Source organism: Manacus vitellinus, unplaced genomic scaffold (assembly GCF_001715985.3).
Source record: "Manacus vitellinus isolate BGI_N305 unplaced genomic scaffold, ASM171598v3 scaffold_6_pilon, whole genome shotgun sequence".
Classification (NCBI taxonomy): Eukaryota; Metazoa; Chordata; class Aves; order Passeriformes; family Pipridae; genus Manacus; species Manacus vitellinus.
The window spans coordinates 27,964,856-27,988,672 of NW_021940750.1; the positions used below are offsets into that span (position 1 = coordinate 27,964,856).

Consider the following 23,817-nt stretch of genomic DNA (forward strand, 5'->3'; position numbering starts at 1 on the left):
TCTCTCTGGTAGGTTTGAAAATCAGTTCATCAACCTCCCTTCACAGCAGTTGCCCGCAGACAACACACCTGGCCATGCTTGAACTCCTGAAGGGGAGATGTAGGAGCACAACATATCAAATGCCAAAAGCAATCCTGGTATCAACAGGAGCCTCGGGTCTAGGCCAGCCCCCTTCCTGACTGGCTGGTTACAGACTCAGAGACAGCCTGCAAGAAGCCATAATCCCCCTCTGCACTGCCTCCAGACCCCACAGCAAAGCCAGAGCTAAGTCTGTGACCGGACTCTGGGAGGGAAGGGTGGAGGCATTCCCAGATTTCAGCTATGGTGGAGCCAACACGGGAGGAGTCTGAGCGGGTCTAGCCTCAATCACATGAGCTCATGGTGGCACCAGGTGCTGTCGTCAGCAGCATGAACACACAATTATACACTGAAGAAAGATAAACTGAATTTGGCCAGGACTGCAATGGGGCAACTTCTTTGCCCATGGTAAGACATGGTTATAACCAAATGTGTTTAACTGCAGGCTGGAGGGCTTTGGGCAAGACTGCCCCCCTCCTGGCATCCCAATGGCAGCTACAGTTGGTCGCCTGGGAGATATGAAACCATGTAGATGAGATACTGGGAGCAGACCATCTTAGAAAAGCAAGGTGGTGTCATGTGCACTGCCATATGCTTGCATATATCTGCTCAGAGAAACTGTGGATGCCCCATCCCTGGAAGTGTTCAAGGCCAGGCTGGATGGGGCTTCGAGCCAACCTGGTGTAGTGGAAGGTGTCCCTGCCCAGGGCAGGGGGTTTGGACTAGATGAGCTTTAAACATCCCTTCTGACTCAAACCATTCTGTGGCTCTGTGATGTTTAAATGTCCAGTATGGAGGTGCTCTGCCATTGCAGCTTCTTGGCACAGCAGCTGAGAGACAGCCTTAGCCCCGCTGCTGCGTTGCCATTGCTTTCCTCTGAGCAGCAGAAACAAAGCAAGCTCCAAAGAAGAGTTCCAAACACTAAAACAGTCTCAGGTGGCTTAACTCCAGGAAATACAATAAAATATGAGACTCCCACAGCACTGTGGCTTCCCAGGGCTGTTCTGTTCAAAGTGATGGACACATTGTTTCCCGTTTAGAGTCGGGGGTAAAAAAGGTGCAGGATGGATACCACAGAAAGCCAGGTCATTATTACAGCCACCATTAACTCAAGGGACCAGGCCAACACAGTAGGAATGTAAAGCAGGAATAGACAACAACTTCAATAATAAACGAAGACCACCTGGGACAAGTTCATCTCCAGTAAATTCGAACATGATGGAAAGAATTTGGATTATCACAGTCCCCAGTGAGCAATGACCCAGAAAGCTGCTTTGCTGGACCTGTTCCCTCAGATCCTGTACACAGAACAGGAGGAAGATACTACCCAGTGAGGAAAGACCAAAGAATTGCTTCTGACCAGCAATATCCTATGCCAACTCACTCATCTCTGGAGCATGGCTGTAACTGCACATGATGTGCAACAAACTGGCTTAAAGAAAAGAAGAATCACGTAATTCTGGAGCAAATTTTATTCCAGAAAAAATGTCTGGTTTTTTTTTTTGTTTGTTTGTTTGTTGTTGTTTTTTTTTTAAACTTCCTTATAGATCTTCACCCTTCCTGTTGCCTGTAATCTTAGGGCCATCTCCGGAGTGCCAGCAGCCAGTTGGGTAAATAAGCAGGCAATAGCGGTGTGCTCAGCAGAAGCCTGGCCTGATTTACGGCCTCCCTGGAACAGCTAGGTTAAATAACACTGGTAGAAATCAGCTATTCCTGTAGCAGATGATACTTCTGTTTATTGCATTATGCTGCAGACAAGTTTATATCATGCAGCTGTTCTATGCATATGTTCCTACTACACTTTTAAGGGGGATACTGCAATCACTACGCAGCGGGAACTTCTGCTATAATAAAAATGTGTGGGATTGATGCTGGAGAAATTCCCTCCCCCGCAGCTCTTACACTGGAGACGCTGTTATTCTACACTCTTGGTTCCCTCATCTCCTTAGTTTTCTCTTCCTTTCTAAAAACACTTCCCTTCTGAAACAAGAAACATACTTAGTTTTTGAGACTGGAATGTGCAGGAGGTGGAAGAAAGGGGCACTTCTGCAGGAATTTTCTGAAGGTCACAGGCAATAGAGTAATGCATGGCTCATTGCAAGAAACAGATCTGAAACTGCAGGTGAAAAACCCTGAGCCTGGATACAGTCAGTGAGAAAGAGAGCAGCTGGGTGGGGGAGTTTTAAGTGTGATGCTCAAGATCTAACCTTTAGAGGTTATTGAACCTGCATGCATTTAGGTTTGGGTTTTGCAGTGGATTTCACTAAAGCCCCATGTTGCTGTGCTGTCTTGGTAGGTGTCCTGTAGCTGCTTTTCCTTGGCAGATTTGAGATTCCTATAGAAAATGAACATATAATAAGGACCAAAATAAAATAATAGCAGGTGAAAGTATTGGTCTCTCAGATAAAAGTGAAGCACATTGTGAGGAAGTGGCTTGTGCAAAGTCACTGCAGCTCTGTGAGAGAGCCAGGAAACAAAATGTCTTTTGACTCCTGGCCAGTCCTACCCTCTGGAACATGTTGCCTCTTCTTTGAGAGTAAACACAAACACTTGATTTGGCCAAAACTACAATATGGGGTGGAAGCAAAAAACTCCCTTTTTGCCTTCCCAGGCAGGTGCCAAATCTCTGCCCCAAGCCAGCACACTGACACCGCGCCCAGGAGCTCTGAGCAGGCAAGACCTATGGACAGGAACAAGGTAGGATCCCACAGGGTGCCCAGGAAGGGATGATGCTAAGCTTGTAGGATAACCTGTATTGGTTTTGTACAACTGCAGAGGAAAACTAGAGAACAATTCTACATACTTATGGAAGGATGCCAATGCACAGATCAGAGCAGTCAATGGATTGTCAAACAAAGTAGGGAGGGAAAGTCTGTGTTCCAAACGATCGACAGGCTGAGGGTCAGACCTGCCAGCCTTAATCCTATTAGGTTGTTGGTGAAGTTGATGGGACCCACCAGAACTGAGGCACAACCCCACAAGTAGGGGCAAAACATGGTTTCAGCTGCCAAGGTCTTTTGGATGAGAGTGGGGTTAGAGAGCAAAGAGGGAGAATCTGTTCTCTAAAGCACGATCTGGAGAAGTAGTAGCATTTATAGGCCTTGTGGAAAAAAGGCTTTTAAGGAGATTACATCATAGCTAGCTTCTGTGTTAACACTCAGCTCTGGCATTTATCTTTACAATGCATGCTCACATCAGCCACTGCCCTCTGATCTGACTTTGTCCTGTGTTTTTCTAATAGCAGTCTCCCGATGAGACGCCGTTTTTCCATCATCATTTGATTCTCTCTCAACATAAAGGATTGAATTGTTTTTACCCTGATTAAATCACACCCTATTGGTTTCTGTCCCAAGCAAATGAGAACCAAAGTCTGTGCCTTGCAAGGCAGCCTTCTCCTTGCAGCTAACACCGACACTCAGGAGAGCCTCGTGGGTACCTTCAGAGTTGCCTGCTCTCCACAACCTGGATCACCGCCAGGCTAGGCAGCACTGAGACAATCCCAGTGACACCTCCGGGTAGTCCTAAGTCCTGTCCCTCTGTGGGAGCTGATGCTTAAGTGAGCCCTACTGTACTTGGTGGTATGTTTTCTGAAATGCAGGAGATGTCGATGAAATTAGTGGGTATCTGATTCATCTAAGAAACAGGTCACAAGTGCCTGAGAATTTGCTGTTAAATTAGTACCCTGGAATTTATTTTAGAAGGTGACCTGATTTCCAGAGGTTCTCAGCACTCAGACAACCGGAATGATTTAAGTCGGGTACGCAGATACAAAACCTTAAGTTAATCTTCTGAGTTTTATGGTACAGGTTTTAACCTCTCTTTACTTAGGCAGAGTGTCACCGTGAGTGGAAGACAAGAAATTCCTCTCAGGATGTGGGTTCCACGCTTAGCTCTCCCCCTTGATTGTTGGGTGATTTTGGAAAGACCTCCACTCCAGCCTTGTTTCTCCTTCTCCAGGATGGGAACAGGATAGCCCCATCTTTCTAAATAGCTGCAAGATGTAAAGATAAAAAGTGCAACATAAGGCTGCATGTCAACACCATTGTTATTCCTTTCCCGATTCTTTAATAAATAGGCCCACTTATAAGTACTTCATCTATATTTCTAAAGGACTAGTTCTATTTCCCTGACCTTCCCGTCAACTAACTTTTCAAGGAAACACAGCAGTAAGGCCACAGTCTGTGACAGAACAGCAGAGCACAGCACTGACCTGGGGACAGTAATTCTCAGTTCTTTTGAACAGAGGCACCACTGAGAGACATAGAGATATGCCAGCACAGTACCATCCACTTCATTGCACAAACACACAGTCTGACTCTCCAGCAGCGAGTGACGTGCACAGGCACGTTATGAGCACTGGCAATTCTTCAGTGGGGAAAAATCAGTGCTGAGCATCATCTGCTTGTCCCAGCAAACGTGATGACCTCATCACATTACAGCAGTGAAAAGAGTATCCTGGAAAAAAAGCGGCCTGAAAACACTGAACCTTCATGTTAAGTCTGCCTTTGCCATTTCAGCACACTTCCATTAACAAGCATACTTCCATTAACAAGACTGCACACATGCACACAGACACCCATACAGATGTGCCCCTCCCCCCATTCTGCTCTGGCTGGCACAGATTTCCCAGGGAGGATCTAAAAACCAGTATGACACACAAAGATGAGTGGACTCCCAACATGTTTTAAAGATGAGCTTGGTGCCTGTAACAATCTGTCATCAGCCTTGCAGAGCAAGCAAATACTGCAGCCTGTCCCCTGCCTGCATGCCCCAGGTATGGTGTCCTGTGGCCACTTCTGCAAGGAGCTGGTTGGCCGCCCCACTGTGTGAGACCGTTCCTCGCTGCATCTCATAATAAGGCTGAAACAACCCAGGAGCTTCTGTTTTGGTGTTTGTTGTGGTGGGTGCCTGCCTGCTGAGACCCAAGTAGCTCAGTACAGGCATGAACAACTTCAACATGGGCAGGAGGAGGTTTGCTGTTAGGAATCAGATATGGGGAGACTTGTTCAAGCTTCCTGGGAAAAGAGCTACCTTTGCTTGCAGGCTTATGGCACTGGGCCCTGAGCCATTTGACATCAAACAAAAGTAGGGACCAGTGAAAGAAGGGTTGCTTCTAAAGTGGAACTCACTAGGGAAAGCAGATGCATTTTCCCACTTTCATCACATAGCCAATATCCCCTCCCAGATCCACTGCAGTAAGATAACTATGAAAAGAAATGAGTCTTCTGGAGAGTTTCTTCCCCAGTCAAGCTGGCCTGCTTTCAGGCTGCTTCAGAGGCTGTCTTAGGGCAGAAGATGGGCTCATCACCAGCTACCAGATATTTCTGGGAGAGATAGGCTCCTTCATGGGGCAGTGAAGCTGCAGGAGGCATCTCATGGAGAAGTGACTGCCAAAGAGCAAAGACATTAAGTAGAAAATTGGCCTCATCCTCCCTTGTGACCTGCTGGCCACCACTCACCTCAGATCAACAGTGAGGAAGTGATTTGTAAACAACACATAGAAAGCACCTCTCCACTCCAAAATAAGGTGGAGTGGGCCATGGCTTAGGACACTTGCTGAGAGCTAAGTGGTTTGGAGAGCTCATTCAGCATCCATCTGCATTTTTAGGTGATAAAAGCTCTTGAAAAGCTAGCTCTTGCTTCCACTGAGCCTCAGGCACCCTTGGATGAAATCCATGCCCCAAAAGGTGCCATGAAGGCAGGTTCCAGTGAGCCTGTTAAGGTCCTGTGGTAGTGGCAGTTGTGTGGACACTGTAAGTACAAATAGTGATAGCCTTTCCAGGTTGTTAATTCCTATATTTGCTGATACAGCAAACTCCTTTGTCAGGGTTTTGTTGAAGCTGTATCATCACTGACAGAGGAGAAATAAGACAGGACATAGTGCTGTGTTGTACTGTGGGTTCATGTCCAGCTCCTCAGGCTGCCTCCTTTCATTCATTACTGTGTGGTAACAGCATAGCCATAGACTTTGCATCTCACTCCTGGCATGGTCATCCTCGCTGTGTGATGGTACAGCCTCCTCTTCAACGAGTGGTAGGACAGGACACAGCTGATCAATTCTATAGCAATTATAGTTCACTTCTGAGCCTAATAATAATAATAATAATAATAATAATAATAATAATAATCTTCAGTGCTTGATGTCCACTAGTCTCAAATCCAAAGTTTACAGAGGTGAAAACGTATCTTTGTTTCAGATATGACAACTCTGAGTGGCTGATAGGGTAGCTGACTCTCTTGTGATCTCCCAGCAGATTGGTGGCAAGAGGGATAAGCAGTGCCCTGGACTCTCTTTTCACCATTCCCCAGAGGGTGGGCAAGATGCCTCACTTGCAGGAGTCACAGTACATCACCATCAAGTATTCTGAGAGCTTATCAATCTTTCGGCTCTTGCAGTGAACAGACCTTCAAAGGAGGGATGATATAGGCTGAAATGCAAACAGCTGTAACACGGTTTCAGGAGTCTAAACTCCTATATTGATGACCAGTCTTTGACCAGCAAATGATTAATGAGATACCTCAAGGCTGGTAGATTCAAGCCCACAGAAAGATGACAGATTTTCTTGGTATAATGTTCTGTGTACAGATTAAATTAAAGTCCAGATCTGCACAACTTCTTCAAGTTCAACAGCATTCACGAGTGGTGCCATCAAAATCACAGGCTATGCAATGTGAATAAAATTCTGTGCTACTGGTATAACTAAGATATTATCTTTTGGAAAGCTTTTTAAAGAGGTCAGGAACCTCCAGGTAATAGCAAAGACAGGACAAACCTCACGTCTTAGAGTTGACACTTTCTCATTAGTGCCTTCAGAGAAGCCTGATACAAAACCAGCTTCAGCCAACTGCAGACTGAATTTCCTAACACAGATTGTGGAAGACTTGGAAATACTCAGAACATTTTCCTAATGTGTTAATACAGCGGTTTCTAAGGCACCAGTTTGTGTTCATCTCTGAAAAATTAATGGTCTGCCTGTTGAGCACTCCACTATATGGAGAGAGTGACTATAATAGTCACACACTTTAGATTGGTAAGTACAGATGGCTTTAACGAGTTTACTTTACTAAGAAAGCCATATTGCAAATCATATGTCTAAGTTTTATGGAACAGTCAGCTGACTAAGTAGCTGATACTTCTGTTGGTGTACGGCATCTATATAAACATTATCCTGCTGTTTGATATTACGTGGTTTATTCCTTCTATAATTTCAATGGCTCAGTTATTGCCAGAAATAAGAGCTACAGTGATCACTTAAAAATGCCCCTCAGGAGATCAATAAATAATTCCCATACCTAGTGCACTTAAGTTCCTTTTCCAAATTGTATTCAGGTTCAACTTAAGGGAAATTAAGTTGATGACACATGTAGAGTAAAATGGAACTGACGTGTGTAATGCCTTCCAAACCAGGAGTAAATTTAATTCTAATATAAATAAAATCATATTTTTCAAATGATAAATTTTCATGCAGTTTCCATAAAATATAGAACACTAAAAAGGCAATTACATCACATTTAACAGACCAAGGCATTTCACCATGCCAAATGCCCAATATGAAGTCCTCAATCACCACTCAGTCCATTTGTAACTCTCTGAAAGGTAAAAGAAAAGGCACAGGTTACCTTCCAGTCACAACTACAACCAAATTGGTAGCAGGTTGCTGCCTGCATTGTCCTCAGGCTTTACACAGAAGTCTAGACCTGCACAGGTAGGCAAGCTTTTGCAGAAGTGCTGCTCACCATCACTCCTTGCTGAAGCCTACAGCTGTAAGCAGCCCATGCTGTAGAATGGTGCCCTATAAAGAGGAGGTAGAGCACCTGCAGCTTGACAAACCTAAGCGAGGGTTATACCAAACCCTCCCTGTGCTCCACTGACAGTAGTTTCCTTTGATAGTGGCGATGAAATAAGATTATGCATTGCTTCCAGAAGGAAAGGAAAATGTCCAGAGATGATTCAAGAGAATCTGCTCCATTGGTAAAGGTCCAGTTTAATAGCAGCATTTGTCAAGGAACAGATCTTTGTCTAAAAATATTTCTAACCAATGAACTGATGAAATACCAGCTCCATTTAAAAGACACTTCAAAATTATAAAACGATTAATTTAAATAACAATTAAGAATCCACAATCTGCTGCTGTATTTATGTGGTTATAATGGTAATATGATTTACTAGTGGAAGTATTAAATTAACTTGCATAATTATTAATGACAGTTTTTGGCAGTGGCATCAGTTATTAACCTATGTTCATAGTATATTAATGGACACTATGTCCTCACTTTGGGATAACATCCCAAATTCCCAGACTGCTGCTTCCTTGATCTGCTATATTGATTCAAAAATTGCCCATAAGTTGCAATTACACAAGCAGTGCAACACCTTTGTATCATGTTCACAAAAATACAATGCTCACAACTATTACAAGAACATATTTCTGTGGGTCTGTTTTAGCGAGGTCAGCTGCTTAGCCCTCCCTGCTGGAACAGCTTGTGCCAATTAAGCATTGACTTCTGACTTGTCAAGATGAGGCACAACTCCTTCTGCCAGGGGCAGGTGAACCTACAATTACTTGTAAATCAGCAGCCTCTGACTCATCAGTAACTTCACTGAAGATTTGTTATCTTCTTAATCAGTGAAATGGTAGGCACATACAAATGGACTGCCATCCACAGAAGGAATTAATGTCTCCAGCTTAGCCAACTCCTTCTGTTTAAAAAAAAACAACAAAGAAAACAAGCTGTTGGAGTATGCATCTCAGAATAGAAAGGACTGTTCTACTGCAGAACCAGTTTAATATCTCATGTTTCTTTTAAAAAATTAGACAATGCTTTTAATCTATAGATAGCAGAACTCCCACTGATTCCTGCACTGCAAAATCTGTCCTGAGGCTCTTACTTTTAAATACTTCAAAATGCATTTTCAAGAGAGAGGATTTTTCCATTATATAGATTTATTACTGCATGAAAAATTCAAAACAAATACAGAAGGTCCCAGAGCAGGGGGAAGATTCATCACTTGCCCAAATAACAATTAGACTTGACAAAACATTTCAGAATTTATTGTGGTGAAAAACTCTGAATTGGGAAAGGAGTGGAATCTGTGATTGACAGTCTGCTCTAACCAGTGTTTTACACAGACAGACAGGGAGTTTACAACAACCCAATATGAGATGTCAGGTGCACGAGTGACAGCAGAATTCTATCATGGAAGTATTAGCAGGAACCTTTCCAATCTTACCTGCTTTTTGGTCACTAATCCAGCTCTTCAGACTTACTATAACATTTTAGATGCCCGAACTATTTCAAATTTCTTATTTGACTGCTGTTTAAGAAATGTCCTCACCCTAAATAATTTTCTCATTTTGATTGAGAGGTGACGACTTGTAACTTTTATTCCTACACCAGAAATAACTGTGCTAAATCCAAAAAACATCAGGATTATGTCTTCAGTGATAAAATCAGAGGTGCCAGCTACTTGAGGCAGAAAATCCAATCACTGCATTTCTGATTTAGGTGAGTGAATTCTGCTTAAATCCAGTCTTGGACGCTTAATTATTTGGTTCACTGTGCTAAGAGAGATCGGAGTGTCTGTGATGTGAAAACAACATGATGGAGACCTGGACTGGAATCTATATGTGCCATCATCTATGACTCCAGGCTGCGGGGTTGGATTTCAAATTAGATTTGAGAGCCTCAAAATCCTACTGCCAATTCTGAGAGTCACATTCCTCCAGTAACATGAAAGTGTATGTGGGAGAAGACAAGAATTGAATTTTGGTTTTGCTTTGTAAATTATGAACAATGTTCTCACAGAAGACTGCAATTCAGAGTATGACAGCTGTGTTACCAAAACTGGAAGGGCTTCCCTGTTTCAGCATACTGTTTGCATTTAAAAACAGTCACTGTCTAGACCAGACTTGCTCTCACAGTAGCAGTCACTACCACAAATGTCTTCATGTAGGAGATGATGTGGCCCTGGCCATTTGGGGGCTACTGTAGTTCTCTCTCTGCTGTTCAGTTTTGGTAGTCACTATGTTGTATGAAGCATGGAGAAAAATGTCTTCCCCATATTATAAAACAAACCCAGCCCTGTCTGTTTGCTAACAATTCCCTTGGACATCAGCACTTGGGAGAAATCAACCCAAGGCTCCTCAGGTGTGTCCAAATATCTCCTTCAGTGCAGTTCTTCAGGGGTCACTATTAGGACCAGTGCTGTTTAACATCTGTGTCAGCATCATGGATAGTGGGATTGAGTGCACCCTCAGCAAGTTTGCCAGCAACACCAAGATGTGTCATGCAGTCAACACACTGGAGGGAACGGATGCCATCCAGAGGGACCTTGACAAGCTTGAGAGGTGGGCCCGTGAAAACCTTGTGAAGTTCAACAAGGTCTGGCACCCAGATCAGGGCAATACCAAGCACAAATATAGGCTGGGTGGAGACTGGATTGAGAGCAGCCCTGAGGTGGAAGATTTGGGGATGTTGCTGAACAAGAAACAGTGTGAGCTTGCAGCCCAGAAATCCAGCCATGTCCTGGGCTGCATGAATATAAGCATGACCATCATATTGAGGAAGCTGATTCTTCCCTCTACCCCACTCTCATGAGACTCCACCTGCAGAACAGTGATCAGCTCTGGGGTGCCCAACATAAGGAGAATGTGAATCTCTTGGAGTGAGTCTAGAGGAGGGGCATGAAGATGATCAGAGGGCTGGATCACCTATTCTACAAAGACAGGCTGAGAGAGTTGGGGTTGTTCCTGAGAGGATTGGAGAAGGCTTCAGGAGATGTTGTAGCACCTTCCAGTACCTGAATGGAGTCTACAAGAAATCTGGAGACGGGTATTTTACAAGGGCATGTAGGAATAAGGATAAAGGATAACAGATTTAAATGGAAAGAGCATAAATTTAGATCAGGTATTGAGAAGAAATTTTTTACTGTGAAGGTGGTGAGGCATTGGAATAGGTTGCCCAGAGAAGTTCTGGATGCCCCATTCCTGGAAGTGTGCAAGGCCAGGTTGGATGCAGTTTTGAGCAACCCAGTCTAGTGAAAGTGTCCTTGACTGTGGCAGAGGGGTGGAATTAGATGGTCTTCAAGGTCCCTTTTAATATGATCCATTCCATGATTCTATCATCTGTCCCAAAAGATCTGAATGTCCTTAGCTTTCCTACTTGCACTGAAGGGACCCTGCACACTTTCTGAAATCAAGCTGTACATCTGAGCTTATATAGTTGCCAAAAGGTTTCAGCCTTCCTGGAGTTTGTCATTTTTATTTTGGCATTTTCGTCAGTCCAAATAATTAGTTAATTAGATGCTCTATCTCTGAAGATAAAGGAAAGGATTTCACCTTAAAAACAGAATTATACAATTACTGCATGGAGATTAGAGTCTTCTGCAGTGATGTCATTCACTCTGGCTTTGCACTGACGTGATCATGCTTGATCTCAACTGTCAGCTCAGGACAAACTGTCACTGAGGTCAAGAGATGTAAAGACTTCACTGTGTACCTGTGTGCAAGCATACAACATGGTTCATGTATCCAGACTCGGCTTAAGCTTCATCCTCTAAATTCTGACTGAAGCAATATTTGACTGAACCCTTCCATCATACAGAGAGCAGATGGCAGTACTGTGGACTCCTCACACAGTTCAGGAGACAGGTAGAGCAGAGACAGCAAATGTTGCTCACCAGCAGGTGAGGAGTTCATGTAGAACATCCTTTCTCTTCCTTGTACCATTTTAAAGAAGTACTTTCTGAAATGGTTTTTTCCTCAGACCTTACACAGTCTAAAACTGATACTGACTGCAGCTCTAACCCTTTCCTGTTTTGAAAACCTGCCTTTTATTTTCAAACAAAGTCCTTTCTTCTTTGCAATGCCCCTGGAGAAACCTGCATGCTCACAGAGTATTTAAGGGTTGACAACAGCAGTTTCTTAGATTTTTAAGGGTCAACATCATTTGAACTAGCTTAATCTCATGGGTCCATGAAGGCAGGTTGGAAATGCTGCCTAAACAAGTACTCCATCCACCTTGTCTTAGTCCTGGCTGAAATCCAGAGGCAAAGAGGAAAGCAGATCGGGGGGAAAAAAGACACAGTTAATTAAAGGCCAGGTTCTGAGCATCTCTATCTCCTTCAGGTCACCAGAGCCTTATTGAGGGTGCATACTCACTGAAAGTTCCTCCTTCCTTTGCTGTCAGCATCTAAGCTTAGTTGGCCTTAGGCCCCTCAGAGCCTCATGAGCTTTCCCTTCACTTTATCAATGAGCAGTTTTCTAGGCATGGGTTAAAGTGCAGGCTGCTGCTTGCATAAGGGGACTTACTCCGGAAACATCAATATGCCAGACTGTCTGGAGGAACCTCAATCGGCTCCGAGACCACGTCTCCTGACGGTCCTCACCACTTCATCACACAGTCCCCACCATCCTACTTTCTTCTAACATGGGCTGGAGCCCCTTTCCTTGAAGAACCTCAGCAAGGTATACATACCAAACAAGACAGCAATATCTCAATGTGCTGCCAACAAACTGCATCTGGAATGAAGCTCAGGAAACCAAAAACTTAAATCCTCCATAGGCCCCACTTTGCAGAAAAAGATAAGGCTCACCCAGCAAAACTGAGAGAACCAGCATCCACAGGGGGCAGCACAGCTGATGTCCTTCCTGAACACCCACACATTCCTGCTGTAAATACACAACTGTAACAGGGAGGTGTCTCCTAAAGCCTGGAAAGCTGGTGTTCCTAACACTGCTCGAGGTTTTAGACTGCCTGCTAAGCTGTGTGTAATTCTAATAATTTTCTGCAGAGGGAATTAGCTTATTTCCACTCAGAGTAAACACAACATTTGCCAGTTATATATGAATTATGGAATTCACAACATGTAATAGATTTTGTACAAATCTATCTGCAGGAAACAGAGCTAATGATTTGTTGCTGGATCAACCTGTCGATATCAAAATGTCTAAAGGGATGCTTAATGCACTGCCAGTTGATGTAATATTTTTGGATTTCAGTAAAGCTTTTGATACTGTCTCTCACAGGATCCTTCTGGACAAATGTCCAGCACACAGCTGGATAAGCACACCATGTGATGGGTGAGCAATTGGCTCACAGGTGGAGCACAGAAGGTAATAGTGAATGGGGAAACATCAGACTGGTGACCTGTCACTAGTGGGGTTCCACAGGGCTCCATCTTAGGCCTTGTGCTCTTCAACATCTTCATAAATTACTTCAACGCAGGACTGGAAGGGACACTAAGCAAGTTTGCAGATGACACAAAACTCGGAGGAGCTGTTGACTCCCTCCAAGGCAGGGAGGCCCTGCAGAGAGACCTCGACAAATTACAGGACTGGGCAATCATCAAGCATTTGAAGTTCAACAAGGGAAAGTGCTGGATTCTGCACCTGAGATGGGGCAACCCTGGATGTACAGACAGACTGGGGAATGAGATGCTGGAAAGCAGTGCCACTGAAAGGGACCTGGGGGTCCTGGTTGATGGCAAGTTGAATATGAGTCAGCAGTGCCCTGGCAGCCAGGGGGCCCAACCGTGTCCTGGGGGGGCATCAGGCAAAGCATCTCCAGTCGGTCAAGGGAGGGGATTGTCCCGCTCTGTTCTGCACTGGGGTGGCCTCACCTTGAATATTGGGGCAGTTTTGGGCACCACAATATAAGAAAGATATTAAGCCATTGGAGAGTGTCCAAAGGAGGGCAACGAAGACGATGAAGGGCCTTAAGGGGAAGCTGTATGAGGAGTGGCTGAGGTCACTTGGTCTGTTCAGCATGCAGAAGAGGAGACTGAGGAGAGATCTCATTGTAGTCTACAACTTCCTCATGAGGGGAAGAGGGGGGGCAGACATTGATCTGTTCTCTGTGGTGACCTGTGACAGAACTCAAGGGAATGGACTGAAGTTGTGTCAGCAGAGGTTTAGGCTGGATATTAGAAAGAGGTTCTTCACATAGAAGAAGGGTGGTTGGATGCTGGAATGAGTTCCTCAGGGAAGTGGTGACAGCACCAAGCCTGACAGAGTTCAAGAAGCATTTGGATGATACACTCAGGCACATGGTGTGACTCTTGGGGATAGTCCTGTGCAGGGTCAGGAGTTGGACTTGATGGTCCTTGTGGGTCCTTTCCAATTCAGCATATTCTGTGATTCTGTAACTGTTCCTGAAAGTCCTCAGTTGTCCTCAAGAACAATAATAACCTTTCAGAGAATGACTCAGCTGCTCACAAACAGTTACCCAGTGCTATCCCATACAACCAAGGAGGGCTGCAAAACATTCAGGTGGGACTAATAAAGAGGACACATAGAGGATCCCCTGCTTTTCCACAGCAGCAGCTGTCAAAGAGCACTAGATGGCTTCATTTAGCAGGTAACTGAACTGTCTTTAGTTATTGGATAGACAGGAATTTTGTATGTACTGGCTTTAATCATCCAGCCCAAACCACAGCAGCTGTTTTAGAGTTGATCTAAACCTCCAGCAAGATTCAGTTTGATTGCTGAGAGAGCTTTTAAGGACAGTACCTAGCAGACTGCAGCCTTTTGTGCCTCACAAACCTCTGAGAGCAATGCCAGCATCTTTATGGAGTGCCTCGTGGGGCAGACACTGTACCTTGTAAAGGTAAAAATCTTGCAGCTCCCAGGCTGCTGCTTTTTTGCTAAGGTCTTTCCAATGCTAAACTTCAATCACTTAGAAAGTGCAAAGTGCAAGTCTAGCTTCAACCACTTCACAATAGCTCGTTTTGGCTTTTTAGTGCCTTCTTCTCTGAATACCATTTTAAAAGCAGTATCTATAACATCAATATTTAACCACTAGGCTTGTTCCTTATCACAAGGATGAGGATTGCTGTACACATGGGCTAAATCACAGTGCCTAGACAGCTGATAATAATGAAAGCATCTTTCAAGATGAGGCACTTGATTGCTACTCTAAAGCTTACTGGTGAAAGAAATGTGTAATCTATTTTTTTCATTGTATTTGAAATGAAGTCACTTGCTTAAATATTAGTCATCTGGATATATATAGCTCATTTTTAAAACTGGGTTAGCACCTGGCAATCCAGCCTGAGTAAGCATCAGGCTATCCCAGTCACAGGCCCATTTGAATTCTTGTTCATCTTTTTGCAATGTGTGACAGACTTCTTTTTTTCTGACATGACTTCCTTCCCACTTCACAGGAGCCAAATCCATGCACTCAAAGCAGCTGCCTGATGGCAGCCCAGGGAGGGGAAGCAGCCTGGCACCAGTCCCCCCTTCCCACTGCAGCTGGACAGCAGGGCTGGTCCCTGTGCCAATGCCACATCTTGTCTCCCTCAGGGACACAGGGTGCCCCAAGTATAAGAAAACAGAGTGGCAAAGTACGTAATTTTCTGCCTGTGATACAAAGATCAAGGTAATTTTCAATATTACTGTCCATGACATTTTCCTGAACATTGAAAGAGATTTTTTCTGCTATAAAAAACATCCCTCTCTCCTTTCCCAGCTGTCTTTGTACTTTCTTTCCCAAGTGTTTCCCTGTTGGTTTTTCTCTGCCTTTGCCTTAATTTTCTGCAGTGTAGCACAAGTACAAATCATGCTCCTGGCAGAAAAGACACTGAAAAATTCTGCCTGTCCTCCGTCTGACTAAAAGCTGTGCAGAAGACTTCGTGTCTTCTGCACATCTGGAGACGGCACTGATAAAGACAAACAGCCCAATGATGATACCTAATGATTTATTTTTCCTTGAGGGAAGTGCTGAGGACACTAGATATACTTTGCAACGTTGCTCCCAGGAGAGTTTATATAAGCAGGGAGATGAATTAATAGGCAGCCTTATAGGGAGAGATGAATTTGTGAAAATGCATAAACATTAAGGAGATTTGCTGGAATACCAAATACCTGGGACCTAGTCCATGTCTCTGCACCCAGTGAGCGCACATAGCACTGGTGAGGTCTGTCCCACTGCACAGGGACTGCCTCTGGGGGACCACCAGCACAGCTATCACTCTCCAGAAATGATCTGTGCATCAGGGATCACAGGACCACTGATGTGGAAGGGAGCTGGCAGAGCTGAAGGCACCAAGTGTGCTGGACATGGGGACGCATGGCTGGAAATTAGGAGGAACTCGGATAAAGATGGGGAGCATTGATTTTTATGAAGAGAAATAGATGAGTCTTAGCCTGTATGTGCATTAGTGGGAAAACTGCTCAATTGCCACTGACTTCTGACATGCCTCTGATTTTTGTAACAGCCGTAATTAATTTCCCTTGGAGTATCCAGACTGTCAAGCCGCGTACCTGGCGTAAAAGGAGTTCATGCAACTCAAAGGTCAGCACAGCGCTAAGTCTCCGTAGGAAAGCATTTCCCAGGGCTAGGGGATTAGGAAACCATTTAAAACTAGGGAATCATATATAATACAATGATAGGAGGGAACTTGTCTGGCTTTCCTCCAAAAGCTAAGCATCATTCATTGATCAGAAAACAGATCTCCATCTCTACTGAGAACACTTCTTCCTCCATTTGCTAAGTGGAAAATGACAAACAAGCTAGCTGTGCCCTCTCCCACATCCTTTCTCCTTCTGTCTGTCCAGGTGTCCCCGTCGCTTTGCCCTCCTTCAGTGCACCACAACTGTACCAGTGGCTACTTACTCGGCACCGCCAGCAACCTTGGGGGCGGTGGAGGTGGAGGAGGCGGTGGTAACAGTGGAGGTGGCCTGCACTGGCAAATTTCCTGGCAGCTCTCTGTAACTTTCTCTGCTACAGGCTTGGAGCATGACTTCTGGGGCTCACCCTGAGTGATCTGTGAAGAAACAAGTCATTGCATGAGCAGCAAAACAGTGACAACTGATTTTCCATGAATGTGTTTCTTAGACTTGAGTATCCGAGTGGCACCTCAGACCTGTAGGGAGAACTGAGCTCACGTTCCTCATTAAGGTGACTACAAGAGTGTCTATTCCCTATGTGGTTCCCGTTTTTTATCTTTTAGTTTTTTACTTAATACAATATCTTCAAGACTCCTTTTGCCTCTGTCAAATTTGGTTGAAATTGGCCAGCTGTTTTTGAGTTATTATGGAGTAAGGAGAAGGCAGGCAGTGGCAGACAATATGATTGCGTAAGCCTTCTTTCCTTAGGAAAGCCATCTAGCAGCATGCATTATTCACAGGGTCATTGCTGCAAGCCAAAGAGAGCTAATAAAAATTACAAGACAGTTAGGGTCAGGATTATGTTCATTTTCCTTATGGCAGAACTGAAAGCCAGAGGACATCTCTGCTTTGCTTTGCCAGCATCACTTTGAAGTTGAGAGAGCATTTCACAGGGTGTTTCACTTCCCACCAAGAGGAGAGCGAACACATATTTTACTCATCTGTAGACCACAGCAATGACACAGTTAAAATGGAAATGCCACATTGTAACCTGTGTAACATGCAGTGTTGGCTAATAAAACTGAAGATGAGGCACTGCAGAACCCAAGTATGGGCATCGATTGGCAATGGACAATGATTTAGCCAGTACTGGTATATGATATATTCAATAGCTTGATCTAGTCATGACAAGGACCACTTATGAACAGCAAATTTGTCTTTTCATCAGCAGTATTTACATAACTAATGATTTAAGGAATATTCATTAAAATTCCTATTATAATGCTACAAAATGGAGTCAGTCCCTAATGAAAAGGAAATTTGCTGAGCATCACAGAAGCTTCTGAGACATATTAACTTCAAAGGTCTCTAAGCCAGCTCTTTCTGAATGACTTATACTCAGATGGAAAATACTGGATACAATTTTAAGGAGACAAAGTAAAGTGTAAAAGATTAATAAGCATGTTATCTAACAAGCATTTTGAATGTAAGTATCAGGAGACCACCTGGGACAGACTTGTGTCTTGCTGAAGCTAAGGACAGTTACACTAGCATTCAGCTATTGCCTCGTGCAGTTTGGTCTCAGACGGGTTATTTTCCTAATAGTTTTGGCCTAACATCATCCTCTGTAATCAGGGTTTTTCCACAACATGTTGGTCATTACAAAGAGGATGTCTCATGCCATGCTTTCTGATTTCTTTTAGGCATGCTTCTTCTGCCTCTCTGCCTATCCTCAGGGTCAGCCAGGGTTGCCTTCTCCCCGCTTCTCTCTCCCGTCCAAGCTTTGCTTCCCTTCCCTGCCAGCTCCGGACACAGTCTGCCTCCTCTGCCTTTTCAACCCTAACCCCCAGGCTAGGCACCTCTCCCACTCCCCCCAGCTGGGCACCAAGGGGGTTGCACTGCCTCTTGGCTGCAGAAAAGCTGTGCACAGTCATTTTATATTTCTGGCCAAAAAGAGAGATGTGGCTAATTAAAACAACATCACTGCACAAAGGACACGTTCACATGCGTAGGAGGTTTCTAAATGCAGAAAGACGCATTACTCTGGCCTCAGGGAAATGGAGGTAGGGCTTTGTTGATTAAATATTATAGGGAGGGAAGGAGGAAAGAATAGAAAAGTCTACATGTAGCTGAGTCGGAAGGACAGCTCAGCACAGCATAAGGCAGAAGGCTCAGTTCTTTAAACAGCTTGTCGAAATCTATTACCAAACATAGGGAAAAACAAATTCAGCACAAGTGCTTTCCAAGTTTCCCCTTCACCATCAGGTAACAGTAAGAGGACGGTTAAAGACCATCTCAGACAGCTTCCAGGAACTTACACAAACTCTCTGAACGGCCTAATGAATCAAAGTGACTCGGCTGCATAATCCCTCATGACTGGTAATAAATCTGTCTGCTAAGCAGGTTTATTTATTTTTAAAGTAAGTGATCCCAGGCAGCAGAATATCCTCCATACTGCCTCAGCTCTTTCAACACTGTTCACACGTGGTGTTGGGGTGCTAGGCACGCTCCCAAGAAGAGCCCCATGAGAAAAGCATCCACTCCATGCAGTGGCTGTGGTATACCTTGTTGAATGGGTGTGACAATGCTTACTGTGCTGATGGAAGGAGGTGGGGTACCATCTCTCCACTGGTCCCAGCAACTGATCAGGAAGCAACTATTAACTCCTAGCTATAACTACTGTCCCCTAACTAGATCCTTTGTTGTTGAATCCTATGAGCTCACTACAGTCTCACATGAGCCAGTGTGATGGGAGAAGATAGACACAGGGCAGAATAACATTGAGCAGACTTGGAGCCAGCTTTGTTTGCAAACCAGAAGCAGCTTTGTGTATGTAAGTCTGAAGACAGTACTGGTATGGCAAAGCTACATTGACTTATTGCTCTAACCTAATATGAACATGAACCAAAAGCTTGCTCTGTCTTTTTTTTAGAGCTATTGACTGCTTTTAAATCCCTGGAGTCTCTCCTACCCTAGCCTGGTAATAGAGCGTCCTCAGAAACCATTGGATAATTTTCTCAATTACTTTGCAGACAATATTAACCCTATACATGACCAGTCACTCCTTTGTCCTGTCTACTTTGAAAATATTACTTTTGGGGAAAAAAAAAAAAAGTTCCTTTGTCTCTCAGTATCTGAGCCTGCACCTTTAGCAAAATTCCGTATGATCATTTTTAAAGAATCGTGAAAGAACTGACATTTAAAAGCAGAGGCTTTATCACCTATTTGTTTCCCTTCTCTTGTCACTGAGTAAAATGTCTGATTGTTAGAAGATACCTGTAGGAACACAGATATTACCTTGCAGGGGTTTCTCTTAGATGGTTAGTTTTCAATAACAAAGATTTTGTAAGTTGGCTGAAATCTGGCAGGAAAAGGAAAGACTCAAATAGAGGTTGAGGGCCTCGAAGAGGAGAGAAATAGCCAAGGACTGCTGCAGGAAGACAGAATAGCAACAGTAACATAAAACAGTAGATAACAGTAGCAAAATAGAATTAGGAAAAAAAGAAAAACATTTGGACCCTTTTCAAGGAAAAAAAAATCCCTCTGTTGATGTCTATTAGTCTTCTTATGAAAGAAATGAAGGCTGTTACTTGTGTCTCCTAAAGGTAAGCAGAACAAATCACTAGAAAATATGCAATCTTGCTCTGGCAAAAGATGATAAAATAATACTTCATGTTTCTTTCTTACTGTCTGAAATTCCAGGTAAGTTTTTACAGCATGTGGCAGGAGAAAAAAGGCATGTTGAAAGACCCTAATCTTTTTCTGGCCAGATCTGCTAATTGAATCTGGCCTCAAACTTTACTGCTTGCTTGTTCTGCTGGACACTTTCATGGTCCCAGAATGGCTTTGGAAGCCCTTTGCAGGTTCATGTGTAACTAGAAACCCAACAGGCTGCCAGGCAGTTTGTAGCACAGAGGTTGCCTTGGCAAGGGTTCACTTCTGGAAATGGACCCCACAGGGCTTGCTCCCTAGCTGTTACCTCTGCACCTTCCAGCCATTTGTCTGGGTGCTGGAGAAGCCATGGCCTGTCTTAAACTTGGTTGTTTGTTTGGCATGAGGCTTTCTTAAAACACACTCAGCAGCTGGCCAGTCTAGACGTGTTGCCTGGACTTCAAGCTGATGCATTTTTTTTTTCTCTGCTCTGAAAATATGTAGACTTGACTTTATGGATTTTTGCATTTCATGCGAACATGTTTTGCAAAAAGGACAAATGTTTTAAAATATTTATGGAAATGAAATCTGATCCACAAATGTCCAGGGAAAAACAAACAGAAAGTGGTAACTGGTGGTTTCTTTTTGCAGTCTCTGTTGAAGTTTGTACCTGTAGCATATTTCTCTTTAATGCAAAATCTCCTTTAGAAAGAGTGGTCCTAGTCCTGCTTTACATAAAGTAGAGGAACAGCTCACCCCAATCGGGGGCTGCCTGCATGTGGCCAGAGCTCTTTAGTATTTCAGAGTCCCATGTGATTGCAGCAGTCCACGAGCATGTTCTACAGAGTGGGATGGGAAAACAGGATTAATACACTCCCTGGAGGGTGGCCCTCTTGCGACTTTTTTAATCAGGTAAAAGGAGGAAAGCTTTAAAAGAAAACTGCAGTTGACTGAAAAGGCACAGGGACCTCTAAAAGCCTCCTGATGTAGCAAGAGCTTTGTCTTCTACAAAGAAAGCAAGACTGCTTTCTTGGAAGCAGTCTACAGAGATGAGATCTCAACACCACTGCATAAATCCCAGGACAGCTCTGTGTAATTCACATCAGAGTTAATCCAGATCCATGTTTATGAAACCAGAAAAAATGTGACCCTGCTATTTATCATGACCCTTACTGCTCTGTTTTTTAAATTATGTCAAAAGCATCAGACAGAATCATCCCATCCTTCTTGTCACAGAGCTGGCTATGAGGCTAATGAGAAAAAATTGTGAGGTTTGTTTTGGTTTTGCTTTTAATAAAATAAATGCTTCTCCTTTGATTAGCATCTGACTGATTCCCTTAAGTGTCACAAGGCAGGGCCTAGGGAGGGAATGCAAAGAGGTGGGAGGGAAGGCAATGCCACACATAAGTCATTGCACAGACGAATGGGTGAAAAGGGGCTGGGAGAAGAGACGTGAGAAAACATGACGGCTGCTATAGATGGAGCAGGGGCAGGGGAGCGACACGATGCAACATTACAGAATTAGTCAAGGAGAACATGGCTTGTGAGACTTTGAAGATAAACAGCAAGGATTATGACTCAACATGGGGAAGGGAGTCATGGGAGGGGTTCAAAGATGAAGGAGTTTCAGTCACAGGAAGGACGGAAGGCTGGCATGCAGGTGAGCATTCCACACCTGCCCTTCCCATTGGTACCTGCTGATAGGAGCTCTAGATTAAGCCTAGTTTTGGGTGAACTGGACAAAAGCTTGAGCAGCTTTATTGCTTGCTCTTTGACAGAACAGCAGGCAATAGCAGAAGTACAGTTGATGAATGGGACAACAAAACTTCCAAATTACAGCAAGGAAAGCTTGCGCTCCTTGGCTTTTGCATTTCTCAGAGCCTGTTTCAATTTTTATAAACATAATTATTTTTGAAAGATTATCTTAGATTATCTGACTAGTTTGCCAGAAAGATGTTTATGCAAGTTGTTTTTTTTTCTATTTGATTGACTGACTGACTACAGGAGAGAGGTTGCACGAGGCATCTCTTTTCACCCAACTATGCTTCCCTGAAAAATGCAGTTATAGTTTTAACTTAAGCTCAGCTACCTGAATACTTGAGCAGGACAGCAGGAAGGTAGCACTGGCAGGGATTTCTATGACAGGGGAACTGGGTTGTTTTAGTTGTATTTCTGTTCATTTTAATTCGTAAGGAGCACAAATCCTCTTTGTCATTCATGGCAAGAGACAAGATGCTAAAACAAACAACATCTCTCTTTAATGTCTTGGGAGTCACTAAGTTTAGATCAGGGAGTAAAAGATGTGGAGTCTCCACTATATTTTCTCCAAGAAAGAAACTGTAATTGGTCAGTTCTTGAACGGCACTTGGCTGGCTCATCAATCACTTCTCTGAAGACATATATGATAAATAAACTTTAAAATATCGAAGTGACGCATTTGAGTTTGAGCTTTGCTGCTGTTCTGAGTCTCCAAACTGGATAGGCGCTCTCCCTCACTATATACCAGTTTCTCCCAGTCTCTCTTGCTGGTCACCTCACATTACAATCAAGGTCACAAAACACCACCGTGTCGGAGTTGGCAAAAGCTGATTCAGCCCTTAACCCACAGAATCCTCAATTCGCAATCAACACCGAAAACCCACGGCAAGGCATGACCGCCGGGTCTCCGCTCCGCCACTGCCTCTTTCCGTGCATCTTGCCACCTACAGCAAAATGCGCTTTCCATCCCTCCGGCCGCCAGCGCGCCGAAGAAAGTCAACTCCATCCTGCTCGGACCGACCGCTCTCGGACCGAGTTCGGCGCTTCGGGGCTGTCCCCGGCCGCCCGTCCCGCACACTCGCCGTCCCGCAGCGCCCAGCGAGCGGGGCCCGCGCCCCCGAGAGCAACAGCCTCACCCGATCGGGGGCCGCCACGGGCCTCCTCCCGCAGTGCGGGGGGGCGAGGCGGCTCTGCCCGCGCCCCGCTCGGGCCCCCGCCCGGCCCGGCCCGCCACCCCCCTCGCCCCGCAGGCTCGCGAGCGGGCTAGGGACGACCCTACCTGGAGGGACCCCCAGAGCGGGTGGAGGCACAGTGAGCAGCACGAGGGCCAGCAGCAGCGGAGCAGCCCCAGGCAGCTGCCGGAGCAGCATCCCTCCTGGGCGGTGCGGGGGCGCGGCTCCGGGCGACCTGGGAGAGCCAGGAGCGTAGCCGGCGCCAGGAGGCGTTGGGCTCGCACCCATGCCGGAGCGCGAGACTGTCCCAACCTTTATTCTGGAGGGGAGGGAGGGAAGGCGGGAGGGAAGGAGGGGGGAGAGGGAGGCAGGGAGATGGGCGGGTGGGGAGGCGGAAAGAGATGGTCGGGAAAAAACCAAGAGCTCTTCAAGTCCCAGCTCTCTCAGCAGGGAGACGCGCCTCCACCCCGCCCTGCCACCTCCCTCCCCGCCGGCCCCGCTGGCTCCCCCTCCACCGGGGATGCTCTGGCCGTAGCCGCCGCAGCCTGCCTGCTGCCGGGGGCTCCCCGGGCCGGCCGCTCACGCTGAGCTCGCGGCTCCGCTCACACCCGAGGGGATGAGCGGGCGGCCGGAAAAGTTCTGGGAGCGGGCGGCAGGGGAAAAGGGGCAGGCCGGGCGGAAGCCTGAGGGGCGAGGGCGAGGGAGCGGCGCGGCCCGCAGCCCGGGGATTGCATCTCCCCCCTGTCGCCCGGCGCCGCCGCTGCTGCTGCAGTGATTTTTCAAGCCCATCAAGGCAGTCCCTTCCGCGCACGGCTCCCCTCGTCTCTCCC

General features: G+C 45.2%; 1 protein-coding gene across 1 annotated transcript in view; it reads right to left on the reverse strand.

Moving 5' to 3' along the window:
• PRIMA1 (proline rich membrane anchor 1) overlaps nt 1-23,185 on the reverse strand; it is a 54,330-nt gene extending 31,145 nt beyond the window's left edge. The window contains 3 exon segments of the mRNA XM_029964327.1: nt 16,693-16,843; nt 23,095-23,166; nt 23,168-23,185. Coding sequence (XP_029820187.1) covers nt 16,693-16,843; nt 23,095-23,166; nt 23,168-23,185 — 241 coding nt within the window.
• Nucleotides 23,186-23,817: the final 632 nt, after the last annotated feature.